Source organism: Ornithorhynchus anatinus, chromosome 7 (assembly GCF_004115215.2).
Source record: "Ornithorhynchus anatinus isolate Pmale09 chromosome 7, mOrnAna1.pri.v4, whole genome shotgun sequence".
NCBI lineage: Eukaryota > Metazoa > Chordata > Mammalia > Monotremata > Ornithorhynchidae > Ornithorhynchus > Ornithorhynchus anatinus.
Genome location: NC_041734.1, coordinates 57,864,067 through 57,891,352, shown reverse-complemented (window position 1 = coordinate 57,891,352; position 27,286 = coordinate 57,864,067). Strand labels below are relative to the sequence as shown.

Sequence of the window (27,286 nt, the reverse complement as noted above, 5' to 3'; positions counted from 1 at the left end):
TGGGCAGGGAACACGCCTACCAAATCTGCTCTACTGTACTCTCCCAAGCCCTTAGCACAATGCTTAACAAATACCACTGATTGATCGACTGATTGATCCTCCGGGGGCCCCAGGTTTGAAGTTAGAACTGACAGGAGGCCAGGGTGGGGAAGGGGTTAGGGGACTGATATTCTGGAGGGAAAAGTCAGGTTGCCCAAGATGAACTGGGGGTTCCTCCCCTCCCTCCCAACTCTAGGAACCAAATGTCATCCTAGATAGGGAAGCAGCGTGGCTCAGTGGAAAGAGCCTGGGCTTCGGAGTCAGAGGTCATGGGTTCGACTCCCGGCTCTGCCACTTAAAAAAAAATGTTGGTATTTGGTAAGTGCTTACTATGTGCAGAGCACTGTTCTAAGCGCTGGGGTAGACACAAGGGGATCAGGTTGTCCCACGTGGGGCTCACAGTCTTCATCCCCATTTTACAGATGAGGGAACTGAGGCATAGAGAAGTGAAGTGACTTGCCCACAGTCACACAGCTGACAAGTGGCAGAGCCGGGATTCGAACCCATGACCTCTGACTCCAAAGCCCGGGCTCTTTCCACTGAGCCACGCTGCTTTTCTTGTCAGCTTCACTTGTCAGATGTGTGACTGTGGGCAAGTCACTTAACTTCTCTGTGCCTCAGTTACCTCATCTATAAAATGGGGATTAACTGTGAGCCTACCATGGGACGACCTGATTACCCTGTATCTCCCCCAGCACTTAGAACAGTGTTCTGCACATAGTAAGCGCTTAACAAATACCAATACTATTATTATTATTAGATCAGCTGGAGCCTATTTTAGATAGGGGCATAGAGTCCCAGTTCAGGGGGAAAGAAAACTTTAACGGTCCACTGAGAGCCAGTGACAATTTGAAATAGGCTCCTAGGAGCATGAGGAAAAGACTCCGGCACATCGAGGCTGGAGATCCTCTAGTAGCCATGGTTACCACCTCCACCTTTGGCATTTTAGCCCAGAAGCCGCTCACAGACGTGGTTGGGGGTGGAGGCGTAGTGTCCGGGAAGCCCCAGCCCAAGGTGGGGTGCAGGGAGAGAAGCAGGTACAAAGGAGAATAATAGGATTGCTTAGGGTAGCCACAATCTGTTAAACATGCAGACGTGGCAGATACGGGGCTTTCTTCCCCACTTCCTGTGCAGAAACGACGAGCAAAAACATGAGTTCACAAACTCTGTCACCCCTACCCCAAAGGGTATGGAGCCTAGACAGGAGCCCTGGAGATAGGGAGGGGAGTGGGTTCATCGGCTAGACCAAAGGAGGTCTGGGCTGGAAGAGTCACAGGGGAGCCACAGGAACGATGGTGAGTTTGGAAAATGAAATGAGAAAACAGCACATGTGCTGGAATGGGGAGTGGAGAGAAGCTGCAGGAATTAGTACAGGAATAAGGATGCAGAAAAAAACCAACCATCTACATGACCCCTGCCCTGAGACACAGATTTACAGCTTTCAACCTCCACCCTTCCCCGCCTTCCCCCATCAAAAAAAAAAACAATTTTTTTTTTTTTACAGAAACACTGTTCTTGAAAAAAAATCCTTGGAAAACGGCACCAGCTGGCTCTGATTTTAGGAGAAAATGAATCTGAATTTTGGGCTGTGGGGAAGGGGAGGAGAGAGAGGAAGATACAGGGAGGTATAGGGGTGGACAGGTAGCCGGCAGGGGAAGACTTCGGGCATCTGACTGGAACCACATCTCAAATTGGGAGGGACGGAAGGTTCCTTTCATTCCTCTGTTTGGTGAATTCACCAGCCAGAGTTTAGAACCACGGGTCCCAATTGGGAGAGGGTGCCTGAGAGGGGAGAGGAGCCAGGGTTTGGCAGAGAGAGGGGATCTAGGTCTTTGGGGACTCCAGGATCTGTTGGACGTAGTTGACCACATTGAAGTGGAGCTGGGGAGCGATGGCAGCAAACGTCGCCTTGGCCAGGGCTTGGGCTGCACTGCTGCCTGACATCATGGCCCGGTAGAGAGGGAGCGTGTACTTCTGCTTCCCCTACCACACACACACACACACACACACACACAAAACCTGAGCATCACGGCACTGCCCAGCCCTCTCCAACCCCTGGATGGCTGCCTATGGAGAAACAGACAGGCAGAGATGGCAGAAGCTTAGTTCTCCTCCCCAACCAGGGCAGGGGAGTTGAAGCTGGTGGAAGGCAGAGAATTGTGGAGGAACAGGCAGGGACGACCGAGAGGCAGCTCCCTTACCCTCTGACCAGTGGAGGGACAGTTTGGCACTAGAAGGACAGAGTGCTGGCACTGTGCTCCCTCTCCCTACTGGCTGGGGGGTGGGAACCAGCCCACCCTGGCAGCAAGATCTCAAGAGTACGCTTGGCACAGGGAGCTAAAGATCTTTAGGTACTCCAAGACCTGAATGGGACTGGGGGGGGGGGGGTCTGTCTGTCTGTCTCTCTCTCTCCTCCCCCGCCCCCCAACTCCCGACCATCTTGGAAATCTAGGTTGATTCTCAAGATGAAGTGCAACGTAAAATGTTCCCTCAAGACCTTATAACAAGGTGAGGTCAAGGAGCAGAATACCTACAGATTAAACATTTGGCTCAGCTGTCCCTAAATAGAGGGCCACCTGAGTCACAGAAGGCTCGGGCTGTGAGAAAACTTGAGACCCGATCGAGTTCACGTCCCCGCCACCAGCCAAGATGGCCATTTCTGCCACGCTGGCTCGGAGGCGAAAATACGATCAGATGGCTCTGTGCCTCGGTCTGCCCCTTCTCCCACTGCAGGCTATCACTTGGCACTCTCAGGGGTGTGTCCTGGCCCAGGAGCTGCCCCTCCCACTTGCCCTGCAACACCAGGGAGTAAGCACTAGTGCTCTTACTCAATGTTACTTTGGTCGGCTGAGTTTTCCGATTGACTGCCAGAGGCCTGTCCGCGATTAGATCAAGCTGACATCTGACCAGATTCCCCGCCCTGGCCCACAATCAGGGGCGCACTCCAGGCCGCTCCTCCCTCCACTCCCATCCTAAGGCCCTGCACTCACGAAGCCCAAGGACTCCAGCTAGGACAGCCTCCAAAGGTCATCTTGTCCTCTTACCAATCTGGGGCAGGGCTGCCCTCTGGGAGAAAATCTCACTTTGAGAACCCCAGAGAGCACCACTGAAGACAGAGTGGGTTCTCTGCTTCCCAGGTATCACTCCACACCTGCCAAGTAACCCTCCCATCCTGGTTCCCCGCCAGCCCCTGTGCACCACTCTGAAAGCAAGGCCGGATCTTTTCACCCTCATTTATACTCCCTAGAGCTAAGTGTCGGAGACCCAAGAAAGCGGAGATCTTGGGCTGCCGAGGCTGGGTGGGAAGAGAAAGTGTGAATAGCCATTCCCGTGAGCACACCCTCCCATTCCTCCAGCACTCGGGCCTGTGGCTCTCCAATTTCCCAGGTCAGCTTTGGGAGCCTCCCAAAGTAAAGGTGGCCAATCCTGGCTCCTCCATTGCCCTGCTTTAGGAATGTCTGTTGGGCAGAGGCAAGAAAGGGGAATGGTTAAGGAGTTGCTAGTTATGGGCAGGGGATTTGTCTACCAACTCTGTTATAGTGCTATATTGTACTCTCCCAAGCACTTAGCACAGTGCTGTGCACATAATAAGTGCTCCATAAACATGACTTATTGACCTAAGTGGGCCACATATACTGCTGCTGCTGGACACCCACCTGGTTGTGTAGGGAATCCTTCACCTTCTCAAAGTCCTCCTGGTAGTCATTCCTGAGGACTATCTGGCCCCAGCGCAGGCGTAACTCTGCATTCTTGGCATCTGAGATCTTGGGGTAGGCCTTCTTCAGCTCCGTCCTGAAGAAGAGGAGAAAAACGCTGGGGGCTCAGTCAGTGGAGACAAAAATGGAGAGATGGGGGTAGGGAGAGAGAGAAGTATGTGGATTGGTAATGTTAAGAATGGAAGAGTCACCTCCCTGGAAAGATTATAGGGAAGAGTCCTACAGAGATCAAGAAAAGTCAGGTTGCACAGAGTAAAAGTTAAAGGCTCCCCGCCTCTCCACCCTCTACAGCTTCCCAGCCCTCTGTCAGCTCTATGGGGGCAGGGATCATGTTTTCCTCCTCTACTCTGTTGTGTTCTTCCAAGCACTTAGTACAGTAGCCTGCCCAAAGTAAGTGCTCAATAAAGATCGTTGATCGATTGGCTTTGCCCATCAGGAAGAGAAGGCAGCAATGCATCACTGCACCCTTCAATCACATCCTTATGCCCCAAACCCTTGATTCTCTGTACAGGCTGTGGGCCGGGACCTGGGGAATATGTGGTGCCATCAGATCGGCCCACAGTCTCCCATGGAAGTCTGGGAAATTGAAACCTCAGGCGATTAAAGGATGGCAATTATCCTAGATTTCTTGCTTGGCTAAAGATCATTCTTGTGGGTAGACCAGACAATTTGGGGATGGGGAATGGGTTTGTATCAGAAAGAAGGAAGGGGTGGTCAGTTGTCAGTCTGTTCCCCAGTCCCTCTGCAGAAGAGGTGCCCTCACTGAAGCATCAGGGGGCTGAGCTCAATGGGCACCTCAAATACAGAGCATAGGTCCAGACCAGCACCTGACTTTCTTTTGGCTTGTTCTGACTTGCCTTAACTCCCCTACTCCTTCCCTCCTCCCTTCTCTTCACCCACTGACCAATCCCACTCTAGGGGAAGAGGAGGTGGAGACTGGGAGCAGGAAGAGGCCTTAGTTCACAGTGTTTGCCTATTTGCTAGAGGCAGAGGTCTCTTCTTGTTTCTGGTTGCCAATTCTTCCCACTTCTCACTCAGCAGGGGCCTCGAGGAGTTTAAGCCCATTTATTCAACTCCATATGGGGCCGGTGCATAAAATGCCATGCAAAGGGTGAGCTGGCCTTTTGTCACAGCAGAACCGATCTGTTTTAAGGAGACACTTGCCTTAGGAGAGGGAACTACTTGTGGGGGGTGGGCAATTTAGGCGATTCTCAGGTTTCCTGGGACAGCCCGTTGTGGCAGCGATCAGCTGATGGGAAAGAAATCCCATTTTGTGGTTCGGATGCTTCTTTCCCTCCCTCACACCCACCTCACCTGCAGGAAGAGGAGATTTCTGGAGGATTTGATTCAAAAAATAGACCAGCTGGTAGGTCTTCCAGGTGGAAGTGTCCACGGTGCTGATGGCCTCCAAATCCAGGTTTGGGGGCAGCCCACGGCTGGGCCAGGTCATTGGCTGGCTTCATGAGCGAATCTCCCGGAGAAAGGTCGGGGACCTAGGGGGACCACCCTGGAGTGTTTAGCCAGCGGCCAAACTCAAAGCCTGGAGAGGGGATGACAAGAGGAGACACTGACAAGGCGTGCCCGCGAATCCGCCCCCAAAGGCCGGTTTTCTCTCCTGCCCTTCCTCCACCTCCCACCCCCTGCTAAAAGAAGGGAGGGCCCAGTAAAGCTCTACCCACCCCCCCTTCCACCACACCCACTTAATTTAGTGACCCGGCCTCCAAGATGTCCTTCTCAGCAGACCATCTCTGGGTTTGAGGCCCTGACCGGTGACTCTTCTGTCCCCTTGGAGCACCAAGACTCTAGTAAACACCTCTTTTTCAAGATGCAATTCCTTGGTGCCCCCTAGCTGCAAAGAGCTTTCTGAGCATCCAGAGAGGTAGGAAATCCTTGTTCTTTGACTCCAACTTCTTTGGCTTGAAGGGACTCTCAAGTAAGAGCTAGCGCACCTCCTTTCTAATAATAATTGTGGTATTTGCTAACCACTTACCTTATGTCAAACACTGTATTAAGCGCTGGGGTGGATACAAGCAAATAGGGTTGGACACAGACCCTGTCCTTCATGGGACTCATTGTCTCAAACCCCATTTCACAGATGAGGCACAGAGAAGTTAATGTGTGGCCCAAGGTCTCAGAGCAGATGCGTGGCGGATTCGGGATTAGAACCCATGGCTCCTCACTCCCAGACTCACACTCTATCCACTATGCTCTGCTGCTTCTCTCTCTCTAGGCAGAACTGGATCTCTCCCATGTGGAGTAGGAAATGACACAATTCCTAACTGTAAATGTCTTAGGGAAACAATTTACCTATTACTTGGCCCAAATCCACCTTGCTGCTCTGGCCCTTAATGTCTTCCTCCCTTTCCCTACATGCAACCAGCATAGAGCTGGTCTCCATCTTTCTTATATAAATCCCTCTCAACAATGATAATAATATGCCTGAGCCAGCTGGGCTCCGGCTTAGAGGTGAAAATCTTAAGAGGAAGCAGATTTTGTCATTTGCAGGGTTTCAGCACATTTTGGCTAGCTGGAGACCGCATCTCCCAACAGCCCTAACTGTCCATTAAACCCATCTCCCTTCTCCTTTACAGTGCTTAAGCGCTTAGGACAGTGCTTTGCATACAGTAAACACTCAATAAATACGATTGAATGAACTGAATGAATTTCAAGCAGAGATGCTAGAGAGTATGGCCTCTAGTATCATGTGTTATCACAGCATGGACAGTGAGAGGAGCCTTAAATGCACCCCTGATCCTTGGCAGGACAGAAGATGTGAAATCTTCTCTTATCCTTCGAATCCTCTGGCACACTTCTATCTTGTTTTCTGATACTATAATGTCTGGTGCTTTCCTTCTGATCCTTACCAAATTCTTATCTTCAAATATCGAGCCCAGAATCCATAGTATGAGCTTCAAGTAGGAAGGATGTCTTCTGGACGAAGCGAACCCCAGGATGACCCACTGGAAGCCTGACAGGATTAATTAGGGATTATTTTTAATGGGCCATCTCATCAATGACTGCACATTCTACACTCTCTCCTTTTGGGAGAGGAGCCAATTAAAGTTCCAGTCTGCTCTGAGTCAGGCTGGTGCTGGGATCATGTTAATTTGGAAATCTGAGGCCACACCCTTCCAGTTTCGGGGACGGTACTTGCAGGCAGTGATCTGAGTAATTTGGGATTTCTCTCCAGGGATCAAAAACGTATACGGGGAAAGACTCCAGGGGTTGCCCGCCTGCTCTAATTCCCATGTGCAAGGAAACTGCCCTGCCGAGGAAGCGGTCACTCAACCAACACAAGAGCCAGGCTGTACGCATATTTTTTTTTATGGTGCTTGTTAAGTACTTACCATGTGCCAGGCACTGTACTCAGTGCTGGGGTAGGTATAAGAGAAGTGGGTTGGACATAGTCTCTGACCCAGATGGGGCTCACAGTCTTCATCCCATGCTTCATCATGGGAAGCAGCATGGCTTAGTGGAAAGAGGCCAGGCTTGGGAGTCAGAGGACATGGGTTCTAATCCCCGCTCTGCCACTTGTCTGCTGTGTGATCTTGGGCAAGCTGCTTAACTTCTCTGTGCCTCAGTTACATCATCTGTAAAATGGGGGTTAAAATTGTGAGCCCCACGTGGGACAACTTGATTACCTTATATCCACCCCAGTGCTTAGAACAGTGCTCAGCACATAGTAAGCGCTTAACAAATACCATAATAATGATAATAATAATCCCCATTTCACAGATGAGGTAATGGAGGCAAAGAGAATTTGACTCATCCAAGGACATGCAGCAGACAAGTCATGGAATCGGGATTAGCACCCAGGTCCTCTGCCTTCCAGGCCCAGATTCTCCCCACTAAGCCACACTGCTTCTCTGACCGATCCATGATCCCAAAGGTGGCAATGAGGCCACCTTTGAGAAGCAGCGTCTATTCCCTGCTCACAACAAACTTTCAGTCTAGAGGGGGAGAACAAAGGAAGAAAGGAACAGGAGTTAGACCAGAGCAAAGTCAGAAATGGGAGACAGGGAACCCAAGTATCACTTTCTATCTTTAGGTGTCATTTCTTTCTGCCTCAGGTTCCCTCCCTCTTTTGCCTCCCCAAAGACATCCCATTTCTCAAGGCTTAGAGCCAGTCTGCTCACCTGGAATGGAGTCCACCCTCTTCTTCTTCAGTTCCGGGAAATATTTCAAGAAGTACTCCAAAAAGTCATCAGCCAAGATGCTCTGGAATTTAAATTCCTTCACATAGGCCTGCAAGAAGGGAGATGCTTATTATGGAGCCTACTAGCCTATGACAAGAACTCAAAGCTAGACTCCATAGATTTTCCCCCTCTCCCAGTGGCATCAAATCCATTATGGGACAGCAGCCAATTGAGCATTACCCAAGTGTCTGCCTTTGGGAACTCGTTGTCTAATAGGAGTGGCTAGACAGAGCCCATAGCTATACTTGACCATGGAAATTAAATACTTAGTATAGAGCTTTGCATCTCCCAGGATCTCAGTAAAGACTTGGGAGGCAGGGAGTCGGGGAGGATATTCCCCCAACTTCCAAGGCTGGGTAAGGTGATCTTTATACTTCTTTTTTAAAATGGTATCTGTTACTTGTTAATATCATTAAGTGGTGGAGCTGGGATTAGAATCCAGGTCCTCTGCCTCCCAAACTTAGTCCCTTTCAGTGGCCCAGGGAATGAGACTGAGATTCCAGGCCAAAGTGTTGTAGAGAAAGAATTCATCACCAACAACCAGTGTGTGAGAGTCCACTATGTCCCTGGCATTGGAAAAATTACCATCAAGAATTTACAATATAAAGGTTTAAGAGTGTAATGGGCCCTGATAGCCAAGCAGAAGGCCTGGACATTCAGGGCAGGGTTCTTAACATTTCAGGGTTGGTCTAATTCCCCTCAGATGCCTCTGATGATTCCATGTCAGTAGGTGAACATGAGGAGCTCCCCTAGCTCCTTCCTGCATGTCTTCCTTGGTCAGCCTTAGCTTTATGGTGGGTACCAGGGGCTACTGTTTGGATTCATCTCCTTCCAATTTTAGGCTGCAGAACCATGTCTGTCAGGGAGGTGGTGAGGGTTTGGCAGACTACCTGCAAGGGGCCGGATTTAGCTAAAAAAAAAAAAAAATTCCTCCACTAGAAGACACACGATTCTGGGACTTCTATGAACCTTGGGAGAAGGTGACAGCCAATACATTTATAGTATCTTTAAAAAATCATCAAATTTGCTCTGGTCTCCAACCAAATGGGCCAAGTATGAGACAAAGCAGAAGCCTTTCTCATATGGTGTTTCATTGTAGGTGCCCTCAGGATCCACACCTGGCAGAGAAAAGAGAATGAGGCCTGAGTTTTTACTTATTAAGAATTGGGCTAAGTACCAGTGTTGTTAGGATAATCAGACTGGCTTAGAAATCACCCTAAGACACATTTGTGGACCCACTGATGAGGAGGATGATGATGGTATTTGTTAAGCACTTACTAAGTACCAAGCACTGTTCTAAGCACTGGGGTAGATACAAGGTAATTAGGTTGTCCCACGTGGGGCTCACAGTCTTAATCCCCATTTTAAAGGTGAGGTCACTGAGGCACAGAGAAGTGAAGTGGCTTGCCCAAAGTCACACAGCTAAATGGCGGAGCCGGGATTGGAACCTGTGACCTCTGACTCCCAAGGCTGGGCTCTTTCTACTGAGCCATACTGCTTCTCTACTACTACCTACTTCATTGGGAAGTAGGTATCATTAACAGGAATGAACTATTATTCTTACTGCTGTTTCATTTGAATTGTTGATTGGAACCTGCTATTTTCCCCCCATTCAATCATTCATCCAATCATATTCACTGAGCACTTACTGGGTGCAGAGCACTGTACTAAGATCTTGGGAAGGTACAATACTATGTGCCTGTCCTTGTCCCTTGAGACTGTGAATCATCCGTGAGCTAGATCGTGTGTCTGAATCGATATTCTCGTTTTCCTCACGGCACTCAGGATGGTGCTTCCCATGTTGCAAGGTATTCCCATAAATGTTACTGGTTGATTGCCACTAGGGAAGTAAGGCCAGTAATGTCACTTTGACTACCGACCCTGTCAGTTTTCCAAGGTGGCACAGCCTGCCCACTTCAGAAGACTAGGAGGGACAAGGGCACGGGCTAGGCTTTGATGGGATTCCCAGTTGCTCTTCTTCATCTACACTGGCAATTGGAGAAAATATCCTGAATTGTAGTTTAAGGCTTCACTTTAAGAGTGAGAAAAATATTTCAAGGGTTAGAAATTAGGTTGTCTAAGGACACTGGGTGTGTCAGGGGGAGGTGGTACCCAGCCTAGTTTAGAGGAATGACTTAACTGCCATTTTCCCATCTTTGTGGGGTTTTCGTGAGGTGGATGCTGACCAATTTTTCTCCACTTGCACAGAGGCAAGGAGAATAAAAAAGACTTCAGAAGAAGGTAACAATTTCTTGACTGCCTGGTGAGAAAATACAGGTTATAGGTAACCTGGGGAGACTGTGGAATATCCATTACTAGGTAACTTGAAAAAAGGAAACCCAGGCCCACCACTTGTCTGCTGTTTGACTTTGGGCAAGTCACTTAACTTCTCTGTGCCTCAGTTACCTCATCTGTAAAATGGGGATTAAGACTGTAAACCCTATGTGGGACAAGGACTGTGTCCAACCTGATTATCTTGTATCTACCCCAGGTCCTAGTGCAGTGCCTGGAACATAGTAAGCATCTAACAAATACCAAGCATTTAGTACAGTGCTGTGCACAAAGTAAGTGCTCAATAAATACTATTGAATGAATGAAATACCTTTTAAAAAATCAGAATGATGTGATCATCATCTCTGGAGGAAGGGGACTATATGCTCTCTTGATACCTCTCTCCCCCACCTCCCACAGCTCTCTTACTTTATAGCAGCATGACCTAGTGGAGAGAGCATATGCTTGAGAGTCAGAAGGACCTGGGTTCTAATTCAGGCTCCACCACTTGTCCGCTGCATCACCCTGGCCAAGTCACTTCACTTTTCTATGCCTCAGTTACCTCATCTGTAAAATGGGGATGGACACTGTGACCCCCATGTGGGACAGCGACTGTGTCCAACTCAATTTGCTTGTATCCACCCCACCATTTAGTACAGTACTTGTCATACAGTAAGGGCCTAACAAATAGCACAGTGATTATTATTACCTCCAGAATCACATACCCCCAGATGGTATTTTAGGATCAGCCTAGCTGTCTGTCTTTTGACAATGGCAACAGAATTCTTGGAGGAAATGCAACGGTTGGCCCCTTGATATTCCCACCTCCCTAACTTTTCTTCTGGTGACTCATTTTGGATCTTTCTCCCATCTACTTATCCCAAATGCTTTTTGAATCTTCAGATATTTTTAGCCTACACTATTTCTGATAAATTCCGTATGCTTATCACCCGCTATATGAAAAAGTATTTTCTTTATTTTTGAACCTATAACCTTCAATTGTCAATGGATGCTTCCTCATTTACTGACTCCACAAACACCGGGATAACAACTTAAATCTGCTCAGTCCAAACTTTCATGATTTAGTAGATTCTAGTCATGTCCATTCTCGTCCTTTATATCTCTGGATGGAAGAATCCTAACTTTTCCATTTTGTCCTCGTTTCTCTCACTTAACCCACATCTCTGATGTTACCAAATTCTGTCAGTTCTATTTAGTCCCTAAAATCTGCCCTCTCCTCCATGCGGATTACTACCATGTTGATACAGGCACTTATTTCCCTCCTCGACTACTGCATCAGCCTCCCGTCTCTCTCTGCTTCAATCCAATCCTTATTCTGAACCCAGATCATTTTTCTCACCGTTCTAGATCAAATGATGAGTCCATGGGTGCCCATCTACCTCCACATCAAACAGAAGCACCTTACCTTAGGCTTTAAAGCATACGATCAGATCACCCCTTCCTAGCTTACCTCTCTTCTAATGCCAACCCACTAGACTGTTACCTCAATCTCGTCTGTCTCATTGCCATCTCTTTGCCCACATCCTCCCTCCCCTTTAAATCTGACAGACCACATCTCTACCCACCCCTAAAGCCCTCCTAAAATCACATCTTCTCCAGGGGGCCTTCCCTAAATAAGCCTTCATTTTCCCTGTTCACCCTCCCTTCTGTGTCATCTATGCTCTTGGATCTGTACTCCTTAAGCCCTTGATATTCACCCCATTTCAGCCCTGCAGCACTTATGTACATATTATTCTCTCCCAATTCTCCTGTCAGTAAAATTTAAAGTTCATCTCTTCATCTAGGTTGTAAACTTTCTGTGGGCAGAGATCTTGTCAACCTATTTTATTCTTCCAAGTGCTTAGAACAGCACTCAACCAGTGATTGACTGATATAGAAGCTTCTCCATCCTGTCTCCCCATCGTGGTTGTCTTCTGAATGTGACTGTTAACACTGTTGCAATTGTACTCCTCCCGAGTGCTTAGTACAGTGCTTTGCACATGGTAAGCGCTCAATAAACACCATTGATTGATTGATTGTTTACCTCCACCAGCTCTTTTATATCCTTCCCAAAGTGTGATGACCAGAACTGGACTCCATGCTTTACCGCGGTTTTATACAATGGCAAAACTAACACATCCTCTTTTAATAATGTTGGTATTTGTTAAGCGCTTACTATGTGCAGAGCACTGTTCTAAGCGCTGGGGTAGATACAGGGTCATCAGGTTGTCCTACGTGAGGCTCACAGTTAATCCCCATTTTACAGATGCGGTAACTGAGGCACAGAGAAGTTAAGTGACTTGCCCACAGTCACACAGCTGACAAGTGGCAGAGCCGGGAGTCGAACCCATGACCTCTGACTCCGAAGCCCAGGCTCTTTCCACTGAGCCACGCTGCTTCTGATGATGTCTTGTATTCTGTTGGCCTTTTTGACTGTTACTGTGATTTTGATTGACAGTTTGGAGGAACAGCCAACAGTAACTCCAAGCTCTCTTTGAGCCACGCCTGATCACCCATCATTACACATCTATAGTTAGGATTATTTTTCTCTAGACTCTCACTTACTCACACTTTAATGCTCTCTCTCTGGCTTGATGTTTATCCCCATCTGCACAGCACCTCATCCTCGAAAAGAGTTTAGTGTCATGCAAACATGAAGTTTTCACTACATGATTTTCGAGATCATTTATATGTTGAATCAAATATGTTTTGGAATGATTCCTGGGGCGAGGCGGGGGGGGGGGGGGATCCTCACTATTAATTCTTACTCATCCCTAATACTGTCCATCCACCCCTGCATTGTTTCCTATCTTTTCACCAGTTTCTTATTCGTCCAATGACATGGTTATTCAATTACAGGACGATTTCTTCAGAGGCAGAGATTCTGACCATAACAAGACAGATCCCCTAAGGCAGAGTCCTGCTTGGAAGCAGAAAGGTGACCTCTAGGATCCTCTGTAGATCCCATCACTTCCAAAGAGTGGGGTTCACCAACGCTCCTTGGGTCCCTTAACTCTAGGCCCAAAGCCCAGTCCTCTAAGGGTGAGGATTCAGGGGTGTTCTTTTTCTTTGTATTACAGCTTTTCGCACCTGGCTCTATCTTCACTCGCAGCTTGTTTAAAGAATGGTCTTCCCCAGTGTGGTCCATGTGTTGCCTCAGAAGGGCCCTTCCGGTTGCAGCTTCGAGGCAGGTATAAGCAGCAACTGGAGCAAAGACCGACATCTAGGATGAATTGGGAAAAAGAAATCAACTGATTTGGTACCAAGCCTGCACTGCCCTCCTGTGGTTTTGGATAAGTCACAGGTAACAGGGAGGAGAATGGTGCCTAGTGAGCAAGAAATCCCTGGAAACTCAGGCTCTCTGGGCTTCCAGCCAAGCGGGTGAGACTGCATATCCAATGCGCCCCCCATGACACACACAAACACACACTTTTCTTGGCAGGGAGATCCCACACAGTTGGTTGGCATTCACTCTTCGCTGGCACCAGACTTTCCTGGCCAAATTAAGTTCTGATCAAAAACTTAGAATGGTCACTGCTTTATTCATTCCTGCTGCTAAGAGATTCTGTTCCTTTTCATTTACCCCATTAATATGTAACCCTATCAGGGAACTAGCTAGATACCTGCAATCTTGGACCCTCCCTTCAGAGACAACTCCGCCACTGTAGTTCCTACAGAATGAGTGGACACAATTTTTTACCACTTGAACGCTGTGGCCCGGTCACCTCAGCACCAAAGCAAGTCCAGAGTGACCTTTCTCCACGCCTACTTCATTTTGGAAGGCCTCAAGAGAATTTAGGTGATAGTGCTATGATGCGGACGGCTCACCAAACAGGATGGTGGAAATTCTTCTCTGGGCATAAATGGTGAAATCTCGTTGAGCCAAAACTCAGCCCAGTTAGCACTGGTGACTAGGTTCCCAAACCAGCTATGAGCAATCTCGTGGATGATGATGTCAGTCAGGGAGCGGTCCCCAGCCAGCAGACAGGGAGTGACAAAGGTCAGGCAGGGGTTCTCCATTCCCCCAAAGGGAAAGAACGATGGCACAAACAGCAAGTCGTACCTGGAAAGAGAGGAAATCTGGTTAGAGAGGGTGACCCTGCTGCTCACGGTTGGAATGGTCTCATTTCACCTTTTGCTACTCTTCTTCCCCATTCCTGTATCTAAAAGAGATCCAAGAAGACAGTATAATCCAGGGGTTATACACTTGAGACCTCTAGCTTCTTCCAGATGTCCTCACCCTCCCTGGGGAGGGGGGAAAGGTCACCTAACCTGCTCTCAGGGAAGTGCCGAAGTGAAGACCCAGTAGTGAGTGTAAAGTTCTCAAGTTCCTTGGAGACAAGCCCATGATCATTAAGATACATAAAGCTTCTTGAGGGATATGGATCGACAAAGTACTAGATCCAAGAAAGTTAATTAATCCTATTGAGAAGCAGCATGGCCTAGTGCAAAGAGCACAGGCCTGGGAGTCAGAGGACCTGGTTTCTAAGCCTGAGTCTGCTAAATGCTTGCTGTGTGACCCTGGACAAGCCTTTTCTGTGCCTCAGTTTCCTCAACTGTAAAATGGGGATTAAATCTTATTCCCTCCTACTTAGAACGTGAGCACCATGTGAGACAGGGACTGGGTCCAACCTGATAAACTTGTACCTACCCCAGCACTTAGAACAGTGCTTCTCACATAGTAGGTGCTTAACAAATATCACAGAACAAATATAATCTATAGGGATTGGAGTCAGAAGTCTAACCAACCAACTACTTGAAGCAGGGGGGTTGGGAAAGATGGCAAGGGCTGTGGGGTGGGGGTGGGAAGGAGAAAAGGAAGACAAACCCAGAGAGGCATAATTGGGAGCAAACAAGGATAAGACTCCTTCTTACAGGAGAAGTGAAAGCAAAGTCAAAGAAGCACTGGAAAGATGGATAATTAAGGACTGTCAGGATTGACCATAATCTTCTCAAGGAAATGGGCTGTGGAACTCAAACAAGAGATAATACCTTCCTCATCATAGGGTCCAAAAAGCTTCTCTCCAGTTGCCACAAATTCTTCTATCACTCCACTGTATTCCTCCCTGGCGGCCTCAATCAGACATGGCTCTGCCTACACCTGACTCCTAGAAAGAAAGGTAAAGAGAGAGAAGGCTACATTCCTGGAGGACCTCAGAGGTGACTACAGAGGTTATTCTTCCTGAAGGAGAGAGAAACATGAAGACCACAATTGGGGGCTATGGGCGAGTTCATCTTAACAGAGATCTGATTGCAAATGCCAGTGCTAGGTACCTCCAGTATCTAATTCATATGAATTTAGGGCCCAAGGCTTATGGTGCAAAGGAAAGAACCTATGTTCCCATGGTTCTCTCACTCACTTAGCCCAAGATAGCCTCCTATATTTATCCACAAAGTTCCAGAGAGAGAGAGAGAGAGAGAGAGAGAGAGAGAGAGAGAGAAAGATAGAGAAGAGAAAGAGGGAAAGAGATAGAGTTCCCAGCAATGAAGAAGAGAAATTACAGCAAGGAAGTCTTGCAGGACTATGAGACTAGGGACCTCAAAACCCTTGACACCTTTCTCCCCCCAAAAGAATTCCTCCAGTGGAAGCAGGAGCTGACTACAAACACATCAATGGAAACCAGGGCAATGGGCCTCACTTTAACTGATATGTGTGATATCAGGCCTTAGCACTTGAGTCTTGCCAGGAAGGAGCAAAATGGGTCTCTAAGGAGTGAATACCTCTTTAGACTCCATCTTGGACCTTTTTTGTTTTCCTTAGCTCTTCGAGCCCCTAGAGCCCATGAGAGGAGTTTAAAGTTGAGAATCCGGAGTGCCAAGCCTCCAAGCCTTGGGTGAAGGCACTGGGTAGGACCTGCTGGTTTCATAAATGGCATTTCCCCGCTCCCCTGATAACTGGAGTGACAGGTCAGGAGCTGGTCCTCTGGGTATCTGTTGCAGCTAGCCTCAGGGGTACCTCAGGGAATCAAATCAATTTGTTGCCAGAAAGGCTGACCCATAGTTATCAGTTAAACTAGCTGAATACATGACTCATCATTTCCCACAGAGCTTGGTAAAGTTATTTCCCCCGCCCAGGTTTTAGGAAACTTCATCATTTGGTCTACTGTCAGTCATCTCAATCAATCGTATTTACTGAGCACTTACCATGTGCAGAGTGCTATACTAAGCGCTTGGAAGAGTACAGTATAACAGAGTTGGCAGATGGGTTCCCTGCCCATGATAAGCTTACAATCATCTCCTTTCAACAGTTACTTCCATGGTACTTTAAAAGAGTCTCACTTCCTTCAAAATTCATTCATTCATTCAATAGTATTTATTGAGCACTTACTATGTGCAGAGCACTGTACTAAGCACTTGGAATGTACAAATCGGCAACAGATAGAGACAGTCCCTGCCCAATGACGGGCTTACAGTCTAATCGATAATGTTTGTATTTGTTAAGTGCTTACTATGTGCAGAGCACTGTTCTAAGCGCTGGAGTAGATACAGGGTAATCAGGTTGTCCCACGTGAGGCTCACACTCTTCATCCCCATTTTACAGATGAGGGAACTGAGCCACAGAGAAGCTAAGTGATTTGCCCACAGTCACATAGCTGACAAGTGGCAGAGCCGGGATTTGAACCCATGACCTCCGATTCCCAAGTCCGTGCTCTTTCCACTCAGTCACGCTGCTTCAAAATTCCCCTTTCTAGTGGGAGAAGCCCCCCCTGTGTTTTTTTGCCAGAAAAGAAGACCAGCTGCTGAAGTGTCACTCCAATTACCGGGGAATCGGGGAAATGGCATTTATGAAACTAGCAGGTCCTACCTAGTGCCTTCACTCAAGGCTTGGAGGCTTGGCACTCCGGATTCTCAACTTTAAACTCCACGCATGGGCACTAGTGTCTCTAAGAGCTGAGGGGGGAAAAAAGGTCCAAGATGGAGTTCAAAGAGATATTCACTCCGTAGAGACCCATCTTGCTCCTTCCTGGCAGGACTTAAGTGCTAGGGCCTGATATAACACAGCACTTGGGAAATTCTACTTCTCTTTTTGTCTCATGCATATTAGAGAAATGTTCTTCTCCTCAGAAGTTCCCACCTCCATCTCATGAATTCATCCAGTCATCAGGGAGAAAGCTTTAGAAATACACGTAGCAACCTCTGTTTTCCTGTTTTACTGCAGCAGGCGGAAAGGGGCATTCTCTTTCCTGACCCCCCCCTTTCAGGAAGAAAGAGTAGGTTCCAAACAGACTGAAGTTCCCTTAGGACAGAATAACTGAAACTCATAAGATGTGATAATATAAGCATCCCAAGCTATTCCTAGTCTCAGCGCTTAGAACAATGCTTGACACACAGTAAGTGCTTAACAAATACCGTTATTATTATTACTGAGAAGCAGCATGGCATAGTGGATAGAGCAGGGGCCTGGGAGTCAGAAGATCATGGGTTCTAATCCCGGTTCCGCCACCTGTCTGCTGTGTGACCTTGGGCACTTCTCACTGCCTCAGTCACCTCATCTGTAAAATGGGGATGGAGAGTGTGAGTCCCACATGGGACAGGGACTGTGTCCAACCTGATCTGCTTGCATCCATCTCAGTGTTTACTACAGTGCCTGGCACATAGTAAGCACTTAACAAATACCATAATTATTATCATTAATAATAATGCATTAGTAATAATGCCCACGGTCACACAGCAGACAAGTGGCAGAGCCAGGATTAGAATCCGTGATCTTCGGACTCTCAAGCATGTGCAGACAGAAGGGCCGTCTCCAGTTTGAAGATAGGGTTGACTGAAATATGGCCAGGATGCCTCCCTTATGAAGAAGGGAATCCTGGACCCTGAAGTAAACACCCCAGGCTGCAAGGTTTCCTTGAGGGAGAGAGTATTTCCTTGGTTTTGAGGTCAACCTAGTCCTGAAGAAGAGCTCTGCTGCCCATCCTACCCGTGTCCGACTTCAGCCGAAACAAGGTCCCCAATTACCAAAGCCACCAAGTAGGAGGGAATGGGCTGATGCATCTCCAAGAAGAACTTGCTCGAGCCTCGTTTCTCCCAAGCGGTGGCGCTCATCACTGCTGTGAAGCCATCTGGCACCTGACAAAGGAGAAAATCCGTGAGATGTTCCCCGGAGGCTTGAGAGCCTCTCTAAACAGTCACAGGTAGGTAGCGATCCGCTAGCCACCTTAAGCGGACACTCCCGGAAATTCCTCAGCCTCAGCCCCCAGGGAGGGGATTAAACAATTATGCTCGGTTCTGCTACAAACACGCGTTTTTGCCGTGTGCTTTAGTTCAAACGTTACTACGGATTGAGGAATGTCGATCCATTGAGATGAGCTTGATTGGCCATAGCATCAGGCAGTGTCGGAAGAAATGCCCTGTGCCACATTGGAAGGGGTGAGTTCCATGTGGCATTTACATGTACTTTACACCTGCTTTCTTTGAGAACAGGGTGCATTTCTATAGTTTTCAATCCTGTTCAACTGAGCCTTCCCGAGAGCGTACACACCTTGATGGTTTCTTGTGCTATCCCCCTATTTTGGTTGAACAAACCAGAGCCCAGAAAAAGGAAAGGAGTGCATTAAACCTACAGAGTGCCCAATAAATACCTTTTCCACCAGTATTACTGCTATTACTGTGGTCAGAGAACAATCAGTTGAACTCCAGAACCCCCATCTCCAAGGTCTTTATCTTTTCCTGCAAGTTGACTGACTGAAGTTGTGCAACTCATACGGCATGGCGGGGGGGGGGGGGGGGGGGGGGGGGGGCGGGGGGAGATTTTATCTGACACCTGGGAGTCCGGACCAAAAAAAAAATGGTTTTAGCTTCTAGAATTAAAATCAGAGGAACTCAAATGTAAAATTCTTCAAGAGAGATTTCTGTTGTGACTGCCTAAACGTCAAAGTCAGTCACCAGAAACATGGCATATCTCTGCAACACAGAGCAATTCTAAACACTTCTGGACCGAGGACACCTGCCAATGCTCTGCACCAAGTTAACTCGAGAGGGTTGGGTTCAAATCCCAACTCTATCATCAGCATCGTCAACAAACTGTCCACCAGTGCACACACAATAAACTGTGCGTTGCTGACGTACATGACTTCCAGGTGTGCTACTGAAAATCTGAGAAAAGCAGTTGAAAACATATCTTTCATTAAATAACAGTTAAAGTGCTAGATCAATAGTATGAATGGTTAACAACCTAAACAGTTATAACTTGAAGTTTGGTGCAACAAATTGAGCTTTCCAGGACCAAAAAAAAAAGGGATTAAGGGATTAAATGAGCAAGCCTAATAGGTTAAGGGTGGGGGCCTGTTTCAATTTCATTTCCAACTTAAAGATGACTCTGGCTCATGAGCAAACCACCCAGAAAAGGCTCTGGGTGTGACAAATGGAATGGCTTCTAGATTGAAGGGCAATCAACTTACTTGGATAAGTGTGTGCTTTTTACGGCGGGGGTATCGAAGCCCCGGAAAAAGGCTCGGATCAGGACAGCCTGACTTTGGGTATAAACAAAAGGTTTCTTCTTCCCAGTTGTCTGTTCAGGAGACAGCCAGCACACCTGTGAGGAGAAACTGATTTTGGGAGTGACATCTTCCACCTTAGCTCCACCGGCCTAAGCTTTGGGCTTCAGGGAATGGTTGGGAGAAGCGGGAGTCGCTCAGCAGGGTAAAGGCAGAACCACAAGTTACGAATACCCTCAAGAGCTCTCTGCTGCACAATTTCACTCTCTGATCTGCGGCTTTTCTCCCCCGCCCCGATCTTCTAGGCTGGAGGCTGTTAAACATGGCGTAGAGAATAGAGCACGGTCCTGGGAGTCATAAGGTCTTGGATTCCAATCCCAGCTCTGCCTCTTGTCTGCTGTGACCTTGGGTAAGTCACTTCAATTCCTCTGTACCTCCATTACCTCATCTGTAAAAGGGGGATTGAGATTGAGAATCCCATGTGGAATAGGCACTGTGTCTAACCCGCTTTGCTTGTAACCACCCCAGTGCTTAGAACAGTGCCTGGCACATAGTAAGTGCCTAACAAATGCCATAATTATTATTCTTGCCTTCTAAACCTGTCCTCCATTGTTTCTCTCTGAAAACACTGGATGCTTCTCCAGGTAAGGAATGCAGCTGATAGTTTCTCACCAGAAGTTTCAGGCTTATTTAGATTTGAGGTAAAAAAAAAAATCAATCACATTTACTGAGCACTTACTATATATAGAGCACTGTACTTAATGCTTGGGAGAGTGCTGTAACAGAGTTGGCAGACACGTTCCCTGCCCACAACGGTGTCTCTCCGCGTTGCCCTAACTCACTCCCTTAGCTCTACCCCTCTCTCCCCACCCTACAGTACTTGTGTATATATGGACATATCTATAATTCTATTTATATCGATGCCTCTTTACTTGTTTTGATGTCTATCTCCCCCTTTCTAACGCAGTGTGGGCAGGGATTGTTTTTATTGCTGAATTGTACTTTCCATGCATTTAGTGCAGTGCTCTGCAGTAAGCACTCAATAAACATGATTGAATGAATGAACGAGCTTACAGTCAAGGAAGAAGGTTACAGTCTAGAGGGATAAGAAACATGAAGCATACTTCTGAATTAGTAATTTCTGAAAAATTAGTGAGTAAATATATTGTCAAGAACTCTTATACACCCTTGAATATGCAAAGAACTTTCACTGAAGGCAGGGATCATATTTACTTAATTCTTTTGTACTCTCCCACATGTTTAGTACAGTTCTCGGTACACAGTAAGCACTCAATTAAGTACTACTGATGGATTGATTTTTCCTAAATACTTTCACACCAATCATCTCTTTTTAGCCTCACAACTCCGGATGAGAAGAAGCAGGTATAATTACCCCCATTTTATGGACGATGGCACTGAGCCACAGAGAAGTTGTGACCTTCCCAAGGTCACACAGAAGCCAAGTGGCTGAACAGGTACTGGAATCCAAGTCTCCTGATTCCCAGACCCACTTTTTTTCCACCAGATCATATTACCTCAGAAAACTAAATGGTCTCAAGTAGCTTCTCAGTTTCTAGATCTTGTCAAAAATAAACAACCAAAAATTACGAAGCAAGCCAAAGAGCTGGAGCAGTACTCAATTCTGTCTAATTTTTCCACCACTCAATGGACCGTCTCCTTTGTTACGGGATGAGTTTTTGTTCCATGCTCAGATTTTTCACCAAGTAGCTGCCCGAGATTCCGATGGCCCTACCGTTAAAAGTTAGGGATCGGAATATCGCTGAGTCCAGGGAGAGCTGATACGAAAATGAACAAGAAGCATAGATTATACTGCCAATCAACCACTACTCAAAGTATTAAAAAAAACAAAACCCTAGAAAGCCCTTTGCCCAATGTAAAGTGCTACAGTACTGTATTTAGAATAAAACACGGAGAACACAGAAGCTGAGGGAGGACTTTCTGATATAGTCTGAGCCTTCTAGAGAAGCAGCGTGTCTCAGTGGCAAGAGCATGGATTTAGGAGTCAGAGGTTGTGGGTTCTAATCCTACCTCCTCCACTTGTCTGCTGCATGACCTTGAAGCCCGTCAAACGGCAGACACTGTCTCTATCTGTTGCCGACTTGTTCATTCCAAGCGCTTAGTACAGTGCTCTGCACATAGTAAACGCTCAATAAATACTATTGAATGAATGAAAGTCACCTCACTTCTCTGTGCCTCAGTTCCTTCATCTGTAAAATGGGGATTAAGACTGTGAACCCCACACGGACAACCTGATGACCTTGTATCTACCCCAGAGCTTAGAACAGTGCTTGGCACATAGAAAGCACTTAACACATACCATAATTATTATTATTATTCTAGGTATAGGTAGAGTGACGAAGTGGAAAGAGCCCAGTCCTGGGAGTCAAGAGACCCAGATTCTAGTCCCAGCCTCACTACTTGCCTACTCCAGGACCACGGGCAACTCATGTCACTGCTCTGTGACTCAGTTTATTCAACTGTAAAATAGGAATAAAATAACTGTGAGCCCCATGTGGGTCAGGGACTTTGATCTGATTATCTCAAAACTACCCCAGTCAGAGGGGATTGGGTTTGTGTTACCAGAAGCTTTTATGACATTCCATGAACAAAGGTTTCAGATCCCCTCCAGAAGACCAGTTTGCCAGCCATCTGTGACTACATGACCAGCGGCTCAAGAGGGAGCAAGGGGAGACTGGAGGACATGAAGAAAGTCCAGGGCTGGTGAAGTAGTTGGGGAAGACACACAGCAGAAAGGAATATGGCTGGAACACACAAACACACAGAGTAACAAGGGAAAAAAAAATTATTAGGGACGTTAGTTTTTGCATCCTGCCACTTCCTCAAATCCCAACTCTGGGCAGAGGAGTATCACTGACTTGAGCCCTAGGGTGGGTGGATGGGGGGTGTAGGGCTGAAAAGAACCAGGAACAGTATCCAGGGTAAGGTTTAAGCAACAGCAAAAGGAGAGAGGTGAGAGGTAAGAGTGTTGGTCTGGATGAATATAAGAGAAGCAGAAATGGGGAGGTTGGGTGACCACTTAATCCACGGCATCACAAACCCATAACCTCAGCATTATCCTCGACTCATCTCTCTCATTCAACCCACATATTCAGTGTCACCAAACCCTGTCGGTTCTACCTTCTCAACATCATTAAAATCAGCCCTTTTATCTCCAGCCAAACTGCTACCGCTTCCCCGCTTCAAAGCCTTATTGAAGGCACATCTCCACCTTCTCTGACTACGCCCTCCTTTACTCTTCTCCCATTTCCTTCTGCATTGCCCTGACTTGCTCCCTTTATTCGTCTCCCCTCCCAGTCCCACAGCACTTATGTCTATATCTGAAATGTATTTATTTTTACTAATATCTGTCTCCCCCTCTAGACTGTAAGCTCGTTGTGGGCAGGGAATGTGTCTGTTTACTATTGTACTGTACTCTCCCCATCACTTAGTAAAGTGCTCTGCACACAGTAAGCACTCAATCAACATGAATGATTGATCTGTACCACCTTGACTACTGCATCAGCCTCTTTACTGACCTCCCTGCCTCCTGTTTCTCCCCACTTCACTCTGCTGCCCGGGATCACTTTCCTAAAAAGCTGTCCAGGCCATGATCCAAGCCCGGGCTTGGGAGTCAGAGGTCATGAGTTCAAATCCCAGCTCTGCCACTTGTCAGCTGTGTGACTTTGGGCAAGTCACTTAACTTCTCTGTGCCTCAGTCACCTCATCTGTAAAATGGGGATTAACTGTGAGCCTCACGTGGGACAACCATATTACCCTGTATCAGAACAGTGCTCTGCACATAGTAAGCGCTTAACAAATACCAACATTATTATGATTCCCCCTCCTGGAGAACCTCCAGTGGTTGCCCACTCAACTCTGCCTCCAACAGAAACTCCTTACCATTGGCTTTAAAGCACTCAGTCACCTTGCCCCCTCAATCAATCGTACTTATTGAGCACTTACTATATGCAGAGCACTGTACTAAGTGCTTGGGAGGACACGCTATAGCAGAATTAGCAGACACGTCCCCTGTTCATAATGAGCTTAGTCTAGGGAACTGTAGCCTTACCTTGTTGATGTCCTACTACAACCCAGAACACTCACTTCATTCCTCTAATGCCACCTTTCCCACTGTCCCTCAATCTTGTCTATCTCACTGCTGACCTCTCACCCACAGTCCTGCCTCTGGCCTGGAACTCTCTCTCTCATTCATTCATTCAATCGTATTTATTGAGCGCTTACTGTGTACAGAGCACTGTACTAAGTGCTTGGAATGTACAGTTCGGCAAAAGATAGAGATCCCTGCCCAACCACGGGCTCACAGTCTAAAAGGGGGAGACAGACCGCAAAACAAAAGAAATAGTCAGGTATCAATACCCCCAAAATAGATAAATACAATCATAGATATATGCACATCATTAATAAAATAGAATAATAAATATATACAAATATACATAAGTGCTGTGGGGAGGGGAAGGGGGTAGAACAGAGGGAGGGAGTAGGGGCAATGGTGGGGGCAGAGGGAAAGGGAGGGCTCAGACTGGGAAGGCCTCCTGGAGGAGGCAAGCCCTCAATAGGGCTTTGAAGAGGGGAAGAGAGGAAGGAGGGCATTCCAGGCCAATGGTAGGAAGTCGGCCAGGGGTCGACGGCGGAACAGGCAAGAACGAGGTCCAATGAGGAGGTGAGGAGCACCAGAGGAGTGGAGTGTGAGGGCTGGGATGGAGAAGGAGAGAAGGGAGGTGAAGTAGTAGGGGGCCAGGGGATGGAGAGCTCTGAAGCCAAAAGTGAGGAGTTAGAGAAGCAGTGTGGCTCAGTGGAAAGAGCCTGGTCTTAGGAGTCAGAGGTCATGGGTTCTAATCCAGGCTCCGCCGCTTGCCAGCTGTGTGACTTTGGGCAAGTCACTCAACTTCTCTGTGCCTCAGTTACCTCATCTGTAAAGTGGGGATTAAAACTGTGAGCCCCACGTGGGACAACCTGATCACCTAGTATCCCCCCAGCACTTAGAACAGTCCTTTGCACTTAGTAAGTGCTTAACAAATACCACCATTATTATTATTATTATTTTGTCTCATGCGAAGGTCGATAGGCAATCACTGGAGGTTTCTGAGGAGGGATCCAGAACGTTCTAGGCCACCACACCCCCAAGTAATGATAATGGTATTTGTTAAGCGCTTACTATGTGCCAAGCACTGTTCTAAGCCCTGAGGTAGATACAAAGTTATCAAGTTGGCCCACGTGGGGCTCACAGTCTTAATTCCCATTTTACAGATGTTAACTGAGGCACAAAGAAGTTCAGTGACTTGCCCAAAGTCACACAGGTGACAAATGCTGGAGATGAGATTAGAAGCCACAACCTCTGACTCCCAAGCCCATGCTTTTGCCACTAAGCCATGCTGCTTCAAGTATCCTCTCAGGGTTGCACCTGGGGAGTTTCCAGTACCAGTCATGACTACAGGAGGGAGAGTCAATCAGAGGCCTCTCCATTCCAATCCTAGCTGGGGAAGTGGCTAGCGAGTGGAAGGCAATCTGCTACAAGTTAAAACTCCCCTATGCTGGGCAGCAGCAGCATGGAAGACAGTCGAGGGCAGAGATTCGTTTACTGTGATGATGATGATGATGGTGGTGTTTGATAAGTGCTTACTATCTGGTAAGCACTGTTGTAAGGGCTGGGGTAAATACAAGGTAATCAGGTTGTCCCAGGTAGGGCTCACAGTCTTAATTTCATTACATTACAGATGAGGTAACTGAAGCACAGAGAAGTAAAGTGGCTTGCCCAAGGTCACACAGCAGATAAGTGGCAGAGCCAGGATTAGAACCAACATCCTCTGACTCCCAAACCCGTGCTCTTCCGACTGAGCCATGTCGCTTCTCAAACCATTTCCGCATTTTTACCAAGCAAACTCTATGGATCCACTACCAGAACGATTGCAGATGGAGAGTGGGGCGTTCAGAGAGAGATATGTCTTTGGTGTCGCTGAGGGTCGGACACATCTCGACAGCAAAAGGTAACAACAAGTCTGAAGTATGGATTGGAGTGGGGAGAGATAGGAGGCAGGAGGATCAGCAAGGAGGCTGATGCAGTAGTCAGTGAGGAATAAGATAAATGCTTGTATTAATGTGATAGCAGTTTGGATGAAGAGGAAAGGGCAGATTTTAGTGATGTTTTGAAGGTTGAATGGACAGGATTTGGTGAGAGACTGAATATGTGGGTCGAATGAGAGAGATGAGTTGAGGATAATGTCAAGGTTAGGGATCTGTGAGACAGGGAGAATGGTGGTATTATCTATGGTAATGGAAAATCTGAGGAAGGACAGGGTTTGTGTGGGGCGATAAGGAATTCAGTTTTAGACATGTTAATTTTGAGATGTGGCGGGACTTTCAAGTAGAGATGTCCTGAAGGCAGGAGGAAATGGGACACTCAGAGCAGGAGAGAGATCAGAGCTGGTGAGGTAGATTTGGAGACAGTAAAGAGAGGACCTCACTGGGGATTTCTAACCACCCCTCCTGCCTCTCTACCTGGGCCAGGGCTCTCTCTTGCAGCTGCCTCCCACTTACGGCTACCACTGCCGCGAGCATTGGACCCACACTGGAGACTAGTTATAAAGAAAACCTCTTTAGATTGAAACAGAAGGGATTAATTTGGCAGACTTCTTTGTACATTTACTAGGGCAATAGAAAAGTAAGACTTTGTAATGAAGAGACTCTTTATACATATAATTTTCTGGAATTGTAGGAACAGATTATGAATATAGAAATGAGACCAACCAGTTCTTCCTCTTGGTAGACCAGCAAGCGTGCTGTGGGCAGGGAACATTTCTATCCACTCTGTTGTATCGTATTCTCCCAAGTGCTTGATACAGCATTCTGCATACAGTAAGTGCTCAATAAATATGATTGATTGATTGACTAGTGTGGCAGGAACCCAGCATTCCCAGTTCTCTCAGTACCACTCACCTGGCTCAGCCTCCCGGGTAAGTAGACTAATGGCTCTTCTCCAGAGGCTTAGTCCACTTTGGGGGACCTATCAAGAATGCCAGATTCCCTTCTGGTTTCCAACCAGAATGGAAATGGAAGAGAAATCAGAACTCTTTCCCACTCCACATCCCTGACTCTGCCTGGAAAGGGAGCCTGGGTCCCAGACGAGCTGCAAGGAGTTTGTGTTGTATTTTATTCATTATTATTATTATTATTATTAAGTGATTACTTAACTCTTTTAAGCTCTGGGGAAGATACAAATTAATCATCAGGCACAGTCTCTGTCTCCCAAAGGGAGAACCGTCTCAGTAGGAGGGAGAACAAAAATTGAATCCCCATTTTACAGATAAGGAAACTGAGTCATAGAAAAGTTAAGTGACTTGCCTGAGGTCATAAAACAGGCAAGTGGCAGAGCCAGAATAAGAACTCAGGTCCTCTGACTCCCAGGCCCGTGCTTTTTTCACTAGGCCATGCTGCTTCTCTATTTCCCCAAATATCATAAACTAAAATTCCCTACATGCTCATACACGTGTGCATGCTCTCTTTCTCTTCCCTCTTCTTTCCACTCTCCTCCCCCTCACCAGGGTCAGACCTATAGCTTATCCTCGAAGCCCTCCTTATGATTGCACAG

The 27,286-nt window shown here is 47.2% G+C and overlaps 2 protein-coding genes across 2 annotated transcripts in view; both read right to left on the bottom strand.

Moving 5' to 3' along the window:
- Positions 1-1,554: 1,554 nt before the first annotated feature.
- LOC100093099 (arginyl aminopeptidase) lies at positions 1,555-26,256 on the bottom strand. The gene is given in 17 exon segments (XM_029069650.1): positions 1,555-2,022; positions 3,696-3,824; positions 5,065-5,172; positions 5,174-5,295; positions 7,892-8,002; positions 8,959-9,069; positions 13,313-13,426; positions 14,051-14,095; positions 14,098-14,285; positions 14,870-14,880; positions 15,225-15,330; positions 18,144-18,302; positions 19,627-19,811; positions 19,857-20,006; positions 20,259-20,316; positions 21,346-21,455; positions 26,197-26,256. Coding segments are annotated over 17 exon segments (1,926 nt in total). The 3' UTR covers positions 1,555-1,863.
- GUCA1A (guanylate cyclase activator 1A) overlaps positions 19,675-27,286 on the bottom strand; it is a 36,055-nt gene continuing 28,443 nt past the window's right edge. Inside the window, exon 6 of the mRNA XM_039912706.1 lies at positions 19,675-19,757. The gene's annotated coding sequence lies outside the window, so the exon portion shown is untranslated. The remainder of the gene's footprint in view (positions 19,758-27,286) is intronic.